The sequence below is a fragment of the Rhipicephalus sanguineus genome, unplaced genomic scaffold (genome assembly GCF_013339695.2).
Source record: "Rhipicephalus sanguineus isolate Rsan-2018 unplaced genomic scaffold, BIME_Rsan_1.4 Seq7409, whole genome shotgun sequence".
Classification (NCBI taxonomy): Eukaryota; Metazoa; Arthropoda; class Arachnida; order Ixodida; family Ixodidae; genus Rhipicephalus; species Rhipicephalus sanguineus.
In genome coordinates, this window is record NW_023615886.1 from 7,511 (window position 1) to 18,278 (window position 10,768).

Genomic DNA, 10,768 nt, shown 5'->3' on the forward strand with positions numbered 1-10,768 from the left:
ATACGATTGTTAGCGGTAAAGGTCGTATGTAGTTTGTACGATTCGGGCTGAGAGAAAATTTTAAATGTACAGGTAGATAAATTTGAAACACGTTCAAATGACATGTTCGCATAAGCAATTCCAAATCAATAATTAAAAAGTGCTGTTAATTAATGTCTAAAAATCACGGGATTAACAACATTAGCTTTCTGTGTCTGGACGACAATTCCAATATTCAATAGCCTGCGGCAGAGCGGACGAATTAAACGCGTTAGCTTTGCTAAAGAGGTGCTCAGTGTTGAAATGACAAATTCGTGAACACGGGTTGTCGCCATGGAACCACCATGGAGTTGTTGCCATGGAGGCAACAACTCCCAACCAGGTTGCTGCGTTGAAGAAGACAAGACCATTTGTCGGAACGTTTACCCTAGCGACAACCCTGTTCAAAAATTTTTCATCTCTTCGGGGCCTTCATCTCCTCCTGAACTTCGGTCTTGTTTCGATATGTGTTGCTGGTTACACAAGCGGCAGGGTCTTCAAAGTCTATAGTCGCACTGATTGGGAACAACGGCCATTCTAAGAGCCCGATTTCTTTCGGACTGCCCAACGGTACAGCTGAACTAGACAACTTAACTACTACTTCGCGACACGCAGAAAAGTTATAGCTGGGTCCTTCGATACCTTTCTACCTGGTTATAGGAGGCTATGTGCCGAGACTTACTCATCTAAACTTATGTATTTGTTTGTGCTCGCCGTCAGGTCAGGTCCTCTTTAAAAATCTAGCCCCGCACTGCGTCACGTGGCTACTTCAACACTACTTTTATTTATCACTAGTATTGATTTATAATCAGTTTATAATCAATTTAAGTTAACATATACCTAACATGAGATGAATATTACGAATTCCTTTTACAAACACCTATTTGCATTTATTTTACGTACTTCGTGAACGTTGCCTTCTTAGCGATGCTGAAATTTCATCGCTGCTCGTCCTCTAGCATTATTACTTGCGAAATTCAATGCCTTGCACTCAGTTGCATTCTTGCGTAGCAACGCGGCTTAGCCAGACCACCGGGAATGCCCTTGGAAAGCGGCCAAAATATTTACACATTTTTTTTTTTTTCAATTTTGTTTTATGAAGCTGCGCAGTTGTCTGGGTGTGCCTCGGGACATGTGGTCTATCAACATCTACCGATTCTTCAACGCCTCCGCACATCATCTTCATTCTGGCTGATGACATTGTGAGTACGTGCCCTCATTAAATCGCGATGTCCAACATTCGTGGTGGCGGAATCTTCTTGCCAGTTTCGTCTCAAGTAATGCACGACGAAGAGAAAAGTATTGTGAACTAACCATGAGAACTCGGAAGGAATATTTTGGTAACTATAGTTTGGTAACTAGTGCGGTTGGTTTCGGTAACTAGTCGCGAGACATCGCGAGACGCCGCTGTCTCGCGATGTCTCGCCAAATCTCGAAATTTCTTGATTGGATGAGACGTATAAGGCTTGCGCCTTAATATGATCCGATGTTACTGACTCGAAGCCCTCCGACGTGCAGGGCTGGAACGACGTCAGTTTCCACGGGTCTCGACAGATTCCGACGCCCAACATCGACGCCCTGGCGGCCACTGGTGTCATACTGCAGCGCCACTACTCGGCGTCCACCTGCACACCCTCGCGGACGGCGCTGCTCACCTCTGTATATCCGGCTCGCACGAGTACGTCTTCTATGTACTGCATTACGGTGTTCTGTAGTGTCCTACGCTGACAATAATCTAATCTAATCTAAGGAAGAAAGAAGATGGTGCTATTTTCGCAAGCCTGGCTCGATATTTAGTGTAGGAAATGGAAGTGGGTGTAAAGAGATAGAGCAGGAAATAATTATTAGTACGAATATGGCGGTTGTGGATAAAAAGTTGATGACTCTTCAATGTTCGATCCAGCGCAGAAATTTGATGGGAGCTTTTAGGAGCGAGTGAAAAAGGATGCAGTGACGACTTAACGTCGATGCACGCCTCATTCGTGTGCTAAGTTGTCTAATTTGTTTTTCTCCAACACGATACTGATTGCCTGATTCGATGCAGACGTTGGCTACGTGGCGTACCCCCCTGCCTCGGAGCAGTCGCTGTCGCTGCGCTTCGAGCTACTGCCGCAATGGTTGAAACGACTCGGATACAGCACGCACATGATCGGCAAGGTATGCTAGTGTGATATGCAATGTCATTAGGCTTCTTTAACCGCAACGTGTGTGCGTCAAATGTAAGCTTGCAAACAGATAACTTTTAGTCATGGAATTACGGGTTAAGTATACATAAAAAAAGAGTATCTATCTATCTATCTATCTATCTATCTATCTATCTATCTATCTATCTATCTATCTATCTATCTATCTATCTATCTATCTATCTATCTATCTATCTATCTATCTATCTATCTATCTATCTATCTATCTATCTATCTATCTATCTATCTATCTATCTATCTATCTATCTATCTATCTATCTATCTATCTATCTATCTATCTATCTATCTATCTATCTATCTATCGTTTTGTGTAGGTACAGCAGATGTGACATTGCATCATCGGAAAGCAGCTTGAGTAAATTAGTGAGGCGATAGATTTCTGTGTGGTTGATATGCTTTCTGACCGATTGACCGATCAATAAATCAATCAATCAGTAAGTCAGTCAACCAGAAAGACCAACAGTCAATCAATCGCTTATATAAGTGATTTCCTCTAGCTGCTTTTCGACGACACAATGATGTCACCTTCCCTGTCCCCATTGACAATTAGGCATGATGCTGCAACAAATGACCCACACGCAAGTTACAAATATATCTAAAACACGCAGTGGCACCTGGGGTACTCGAGCGTCGAGCACACGCCCACTTGGCGCGGCTTCGACACGTTCTTCGGCTACTACAACTTCGGAGGCTTCTACTTCAACCACAGCGTCGAATGGGTGGGTGCCCGAAATGTACTATTTGGTCACAGCCGATTGGCGAAGCCCTGTTCTGACAATTTAAGATTCATTCAGCATCTGTTGAAAGTTATGAAGCGAATTTCAATTCATTATCGTTGTCCACTAGTCAACAGAATGTTGGCAATAGGTATTTAGGACGTTTATAAATAGGGTAACCAGTTTTAAATTACCGTCCGTACGTTGTATCAGCTTTTGCCAATAAAAAATTTAATGACGATTAATGCGAATTTTATAAGGGTTGGTCGCTTTTAAGAGGTAAGTGTTTTGGCTGTTCGTTATTGGTCATTCGATAGCTCGCTGTTGGGTCATTCCACGCCAAACGTCCCAGCCATTTTGGTGACCATCTCAAATGTATTCGAAAAAAAAAAATATTTCATGGAAAACAGCGAACTGCCTGGGTATTTTGGAGAGGAAAAAAGCTTTTTGTTAATGGGAGCCTTCCGTATTTCGCAGAATCTCGTCTGAGTGTTGTTTGTCAGACAATTTATTCTGAGGACATTTCTCGGTTAGATACCAAATTTGGTTTGCATATTAAGCAAAGGCGGTACATTGAGGTGTTCAAAGCTAAATATATTACGCATATTTTTCTGCCATATACGCTTCCAGAAATTTCTCCGAAATGTTCTGTTTTGCATTTTTGCTCTTGCAATACAGCACTATGTATGAATAACTGAGTAATAAAACTTACTTTGCGGAAGGTATATTTCGCGTTAAAATATTGTGAGACCACTGAAGTTTCTCAATTTTACACGAAAAAAATCGCGAATTTCAGAAAATCATCATATTGGTCCATATTGAGATGCAATTTACACCACGGGGTGCTCAAACTTAAAATCAGCTTTATACCTGTATAGATCGAAAGCAAATAAATAGTTTCTATTCTTTGGCAAGTTCTATCATTCATTTTTTTTTGTTTTAAGGAAAAAACTAAGTTTTCAAGTTCTCCGTTGACGGCTATATTCACATTTGTTCAGGTATACGGCAGCTTCCTTATTGAAGTTGGCCATTGCCATCAATGAGGAATTTACATAATAATATTGTTTCTTTAAAAATATGTAGTGATAAAACTTGCCATAAAAGAGGAACTATTTAGTTACTTTCAATAGAGGTATAGAGCTGATTTTTAATTGGAGCACCACGTGGTATAAAGTGCATCCCAATAAAGACGAAAATGATGATTTCCCCAAATTTGTGCTTCTTTTTCGAAAAATTTAGCAAGTTCAGTGGCCTGAAAATATTTTAACGCAAAATATGCCTTCCGCAGAGGAAGTATTTATTACTCAGATATTCATACATAGCGAGCGCAATATTAGAATGTAAAAAATGAAAAAAATAGAACATTTCGGCCAAATTTCTGGGGGCGTATATAGCGGAAAATTTTCAGTAATATTCATTAGCTTTGAACACCTCACACAAACGCCTTTGCTTAATATGGGAAAGAAATTTGGCATTGAAACGAGACTCGATACTTTAAGAATAAATTTTCTTACAACACTCAGACGACATTCTGCGAAACGTGGAAGGCTCCCACGTGACCAAGAGCTTTTTCTCCAAGATATTCTGGCCATTCACGGCTTTCATGCAATAAATCAGCACGATTTTTTTTTCGGATACATTTGAGATGGTCACCAAAATGGCTGGGACGTTTGTGAGTGGAATGACCATGTTTAGCCATTTTCTTCGTTCGTTTAAACACAGACAATAACCACTATGGTTCAGGGGCGGATCCAGGCGCTTGCTTTGGGGGGGGCGGTTGGTTGTTGGGGGGGGGGGGGGGAGGGGGGCGTTGCCCAACTTTAAAACTTCACGTTAGTAGCCAAATGCTCATTATTTTTGTTCTCAGTTGCATTGCTCAGTGCCATTTCATTATCTAAAATTTCGCATATTTCCGCTAAACATTGGGGAACACGTATCAGTGTTGTTGGTAAGAGGAGGGTGAAAGAGGGAAGGGCAGGCCACCTGCTCGATAAATGAGTATTCCCACAACGGCAAGCTCTAGTATTCCTTGAACGTAGTTTCGGAGTAAGCCTCCCTTTGTTACCCCGCCCCCTCCTCCCCATTGCCTTTTTTTCTGGCCGGTCGTGTTGCCAGAAAATGCCCTTTCTATCTCCGCAGCCTAAGGACGGTCAAACGGAGCTTTCGGAGTCGCGCTCGATTATACCCCGCGCACGTGCTCTCGGAGGCTTGCTCGGTACTTCGGCGAATATAATTCACAGCACCACTGCCTGCCTTCCTTCTTTTTTTTTTTTTGGACCAGCCGCTGAAGGTTGACTAAAAGGTAACTTGTTCTGCACGCTTTGTGGGACCACGGCCGGGCTAGACTGCACGTGCGCGCTCAAGCGCGCACGTGCAGTCTAGCCCGGCCGTGGTGGGACGAAAGATGCCAGTTTGAATGACACAGAACAGACTCCTGTCTCTGAGAAAAAGATGGGAGAATTTGAAGACCCCTCGCTTTGCTGAAGAGCTGATGGCCCTGGGAGTGGGGAGGAAACTTTAGCTCGCTTCCATAAAGGCAGCAGTTGCTTTAGCAAAATAGTTGAGGCTTGTGCTCGTCGGTGCCTATTTGAAAGATGCAGGACGCAGAAGAAATCTTTTCTAGAAAGCCTGTTTCGCTCTTAACAAAAGCGCTGGGCTGTGTGAGGGGTGCTTCCCTAGTCTCGGATTGGGATGTGAGGTGAAAAAGCGGGGTGGGGGGGGGGTTGGGTTGGCTTATAGCTTTGGGGGGGGCGATCGCCCAATCGCCCCCCCCCCCCCCCTGGATCCGCCACTGCTATGGTTCCGAGTACCTATAAGCCGTAACATTACAGTCAAAGTTGTTTAAAACTTAAACTGACATCCAGAAGAGAGATGATAGTTGTCAGTTGCCTTCACTTCGTCGTAGAACAAACGTTTTCGTTGCTCTCTCCTCGCACGTCACGGATGCTGCCGGATGACCTGGCCTTGTGGGTGACCTGATGCAGCAAGGTCACTGCGGCGTTGACCTCTGGCACAACGTTGGTCATTCAATGCAGCCCGTCACCGACCTGAACGGCGTCTACTCCACGCACGCGTTTACCCGTCGGGCCACGCAGATCATTGCCGAACACGATCTTCGAAAGGTCAGCCTGTCAATTTCGATTTATGCGTTAGCATTAGGAGTGCCAATACGGAAAGACTTGTACAGTGGCGCTCAATGTGATTGCATCACGGTGGCAATGGTTGAAGGGATCCCAAGCCCTTACTGTAACACCGGCGAACGTGAAATTAGTTTTGGAAATACCAGTAGTCGAAACATTGCTTATGTCCATGATTTCTACGTCGTCGCCACCGTGCCTTGTTGGCTTTTACCACGGGCAGCATGTTGCAACTAATATTGGCAGGCACTGTACGTGCGCAATGGCGTACCCAGGGGGGAGGAGGGCACACCGGGCCCGTGCCCCCTCCCCCGATATTTTTTTCTTCCATCGAATACACAGCACAAAATGACACTGGATCCCACTTACCTGCCCGGAACCCACGTCGGATCAAAGGCGTGTCGCCCCCCCGCCTCCCCGATAAAAGTTTCTGCCTACGCCACTGTACGTGAGTTATCGCGGTGAAACCTGCGCGAGGTTGAGGTGATGTATATAAAACATATAAAGAGGTAAATGCTAAATGAAGTTTAACTAAGTTCAAACCAATGCATTATTTCAATGATTCTAACCGGAAGAACGTGCTGACGAGATTCAGCTTAGGTAGAAACCGGAAGTGGAATCAGGAAGTGAACTTAAAGCCGGAAGTTGGAAACGGAAGTGAAGATCTGCAGTGGGAATAATAAGTGACATTAAGACAAGAGTCCGGTACCCAGAAATCACGTGACGAACCGGCAGTGCTATAACGGCACTGGGGTGTAATGCTGAAATCACGTGACAGAAGCGGGAGTTACGTCAAAGGAGGAGAGGGAATATTTAAGTCACGTAATTGAACATAAGAGGACCGACTTAAAGGGATACTACAGTGAAACAATGAATCGGTTTAGATCGATAAATTGTACTCTTAGAACTGTAATGTCGGTCGTTTCACCATCATAGGTTTATTAGTATAGGAGAAATTCACGTTCAAATTCTCACGATCAAAATTCGCGGTAAAAAATCTACGATGTCACGGCGTTTGGTGCGGGAATGTCAAAGCGGCGTTGCCACGTTCATTTTTCCCTTTGCGCGTTTTCTCGCTCCTCATAGCGCCTTCTCGCGGCAAGTGTGGTGACCGTGGAAATGTGAAAGAGTAATTTGCTAATATAAGAAAAATCGTTCTCCTCTTTGTTGTCCCTTTAATGCTTACGTATTTTTCTCGCATTTTCCTACCAACTTTTTTTATATATATATTTTTTTATTTGTGACTACTATCCTCTCCATCAGAGACCATAAGAGAAGAGTGAAGCATCTACGTGTGATAAGTAATGCATAGAGGAAATATATAAATTGTAAAAGAAATACGATAAATAATAGCGCGTACTATATTTCTTTGTTCCTCCTGGGCCCACAGCCGCTGTCCTGTTCCTGAGTCACCAGGGCATCCACGCCACCTGTGACAACTGCACCACCGAGGCGCCCCGGGAGAACACGGACAAGTTTGCCTACATCGAGCAACACAATCGCACCGTATTGGCCGGTGAGTTCGTTGCTACTGAGCCATAGGCGTGAGCAGGGTTACCCGTTAGGGAAGGCCAAGTTTCACCACACCCCTACCCATCCCAGCTGGACGATTCCGAAAGAGAAGCATCGCAATGGATGCTGAACTGTGAATGGAGCGATGAAGTGCTCCTCACAAAAGCCTACCTTTGGTCCGCGACTGTCCGGGTGTAACGTTAGGAAGTGTATAGTTCTTGGAATGCAACTTTAGGGGTCCTAGGCAGCCATTGTCGTCAAAAACCTGCATGGCCATAACTATGCGCACTAAACAATGAGATTAAGGGTACGAATGAGCGAAGACATGGGGCTGACTTCCTGCCCTCTTAGAATGACTGAGGGTGGGGGGGCACCCCTGGCCCCCTGTGAGCACGCCTATGCACTGAGCAACCAGTACGTCCCATTTGCTTACTAGAACTGAAATCTGGGCGAGTTTGTCGGAATTCATATTCAACAAGTGGCACAAAAGGCAGGGACACAAGAAAGAACAGTACTCGTCTGGTCGTCCTGTGCCTTCTTGTGTCCCCGTCTTTTGCTCTACTTGTTCAATATGAATGTGAGTTCAATACGAACATAAAGAAGGAAGATTCTAAGGGCTCGTATTCCTTGTTAGACCCAATATAATGAGAACTAATAGACAATAATACAAACAAAAGTATAGAGGGAATGTATTTACAGTAATTATGACATACATGTGAAGAAAGTAAAGTGGACGAAAAGATAACTTGCCGCCGTCGGGGTTCAATACCTTTTATTAGATACGGGAGTTACCCGCAGTGGTCTTTTCTGGCGTGAGATACGTGCTGAAGGCCTTTTCCATTTCTTTTAGTTTTCAAAAAAAAAAAAAAGCGAGTTACTAATGCAGCTAAACGGAAACTTCTTTCGGACGTCCATTTCACGGCGCATGCGCAGGAGCCCTGGACGTTCTGGACGAGTCCGTGGGACAAGTGTTGGCGGCCCTGCAGCAGCGGGACATGCTTGCCCGCAGCGTGGTGGTGTTCGCGAGCGACAATGGGGCTGCACCACTGGCAACAGTGAACAGCGAACTGCCCAACGGTGGCAACAACTGGCCTCTGCGAGGGACCAAGGAAGGCGCCTGGGAAGGCGGGGTGCGGACGACGGCGTTGCTGTGGTCAGCCAGCCTTCGAGACACTCTGCCGAGACCACCCTCCCAGCAGTTGATGCACACGGTGGACTGGGGACCAACTCTTTACGCAGTCGCAGGTGCCGTATTTAGGCCAAAGGGAGACTCCTTCTTGCATGGAAATGAGCCATGTGCAATAATGTGTGCATTTTGTTGTTGTAGTTGTTGTTTGTAGCTACCGTTTACGCTAACATACGCGTAGGGTGGCCAGGACACCCTCAAGCTGATTGTTCAGCTTTTTACCCCTGGTATCCCGCAACATTCTTGTTGTAAATAAATCAATCAATAAATAAAATAAATAAAGAACGGATGTGTCTGTATGTAGCGTTAAATACACTGGCCGAGGCGGAGCAGTTTCGCGTGGCAGTTGGAGAGCCGTGCTGCGCATGCGCGAGGACCAGTGACGGCACACGGCGCACGGCTGACCCACCGGAGCCGCCGCCGTGCGCGCCGCGCCGGTCTGCGCATTCCAGAGGAGTGACGTCATAGCAGTTGCAGACGCATTGGCGCGTTCGCATTGGCGCGCCCAGCTGTGCGCCTCCGTTGCGCAGTGGCCGTCTGACGCTGCGCTGGAGCCGCTTGATAGCGGCTCTCATTATGCGTGCATACGCAGACGTATCAGTGGGGGTATACATATAGCGGGGAGGAGGAGGAGGAGGAGGAAAAGAAAAAGAAAGGACAGGGAGGTTAGCCAGTTGTCAGACCGGCTGGCTGGCGTTTTCCAGTGTGGTATAGCCATGGAGAAGGAGAGCGCAAATGCTGCTAACCGGTGCAGAAAAGCGGAGAAGCTTGACAACCAGGAAATTTAAGCTAAGAATAATCAGCTGAAACTTAGCTAACGCTACATATATCCTGGCATAGCGGGCTAAGCCACTGTAATTTTTTTGTTTGAATCCGTCTATGTCTTCTCCATCTTAGTTTGCAATTTTTTGTTTTCTTCCTTATGTCTCTCCCAGGTGGCAACGTTTCGGAGCTGGGTGACGTAGACGGCAGTGACCTATGGTATGAGCTGTCCACAGGAAAAGGCGTAGGACGCAGCGAGGCTCTCCTGCAGCTCGGGGATCGGGACGAGCTGTCGGCCATCATCTCTGGCAGGCAAGAACTCAAGCTTAGAAATCCTTTCCCGAAATCCCGCTAGGTGGAGGATGGGTCACATAGGGAAACATTAACATTGTAGTCCACCTCTTATACTACAAACGAAAAATAGCTACAGGAATGCATGCTAACAAAAAGATGAGATACATTTCATCGTAGCAATGCAGCACGGCGCATTTCTTGCGCGAAAAAAAGAAGGAGAGCGCAAGGGAGCAAGAAAGAGGAAGAGGGAAATAAAAACAATACAAAACACCGTAACTGCGGGGGAAAAAACGAAATGTGAAAAAGAAAGCATTTCTGCATGACACATTACATTCAAGGCACAGGGGTCCGAAATTTAGTTAGTGCGTTTGCGCAACACGGTACGGCATCCACTTGCTGAGGCTTGCGAATCTATATGTCAGTAAAACAAAATCAAATGAACTTCTCTCGAGCAGGTACAAGCTGATACAGCGTTCCGAAGGACAGGTGAAACCGCTGCTTGACGAACACGTGGCGCTGCCGAAAGGTCTACCACCGGCAGAACTCGACCTGGACGCCCTGATGAGGGATCGCAGGCCTGGCAAGCACTGCAGGACGCCCTCAACTCCACGGGAGAGGCGTTCCATGCCGCTGGACCCACTGCCCGAATGGCGCGAACAAGCCACGGTGCAGTGCAATCGCAAATCGGACGAACCTGGCAAACTTTGACCCGCACGGCGGTGTCTTCATGTTCGACATAGTCAACGCCCGTGCGAGACGGGGACAACGTTGCGTCCTCCCATCAAGAGGTGAAATTAATTAATGTTGGGGTTTAATGGCCCAAACCACGATACCATTATGAGAGACCGTTGTGGAGGGCTCCGGGATTTCGACCAAGTGGGTTTCTTGAACGGGCATCTAAATCTAAGTACACGGGCCTATAGCATTTTCGCCTCCATC

General features: G+C 46.1%; 1 protein-coding gene across 1 annotated transcript; it reads left to right on the forward strand.

Moving 5' to 3' along the window:
* Window positions 1-6,247: 6,247 nt before the first annotated feature.
* LOC119378222 (arylsulfatase B) lies at window positions 6,248-10,537 on the forward strand. The gene is made up of 5 exons (XM_037647427.1): window positions 6,248-6,326; window positions 7,466-7,591; window positions 8,521-8,832; window positions 9,709-9,847; window positions 10,285-10,537. Exons 1-5 carry the CDS (start codon window positions 6,248-6,250, stop codon window positions 10,535-10,537), a joined length of 909 nt encoding a protein of 302 aa, XP_037503355.1.
* The last annotated feature ends 231 nt before the right edge of the window (window positions 10,538-10,768 follow it).

Bases quoted from the DNA above. Each gene is read 5' to 3' on its own strand.
- LOC119378222 (XM_037647427.1), top strand. From the start codon at position 6,248: ATGATTTCTACGTCGTCGCCACCGTGCCTTGTTGGCTTTTACCACGGG. The intron at 6,327-7,465 runs GTACGTGCGCAA...CTGGGCCCACAG, and splicing joins AACTAATATTGGCAGGCACT to CCGCTGTCCTGTTCCTGAGT. The intron at 7,592-8,520 runs GTGAGTTCGTTG...GCGCATGCGCAG, and splicing joins CAATCGCACCGTATTGGCCG to GAGCCCTGGACGTTCTGGAC.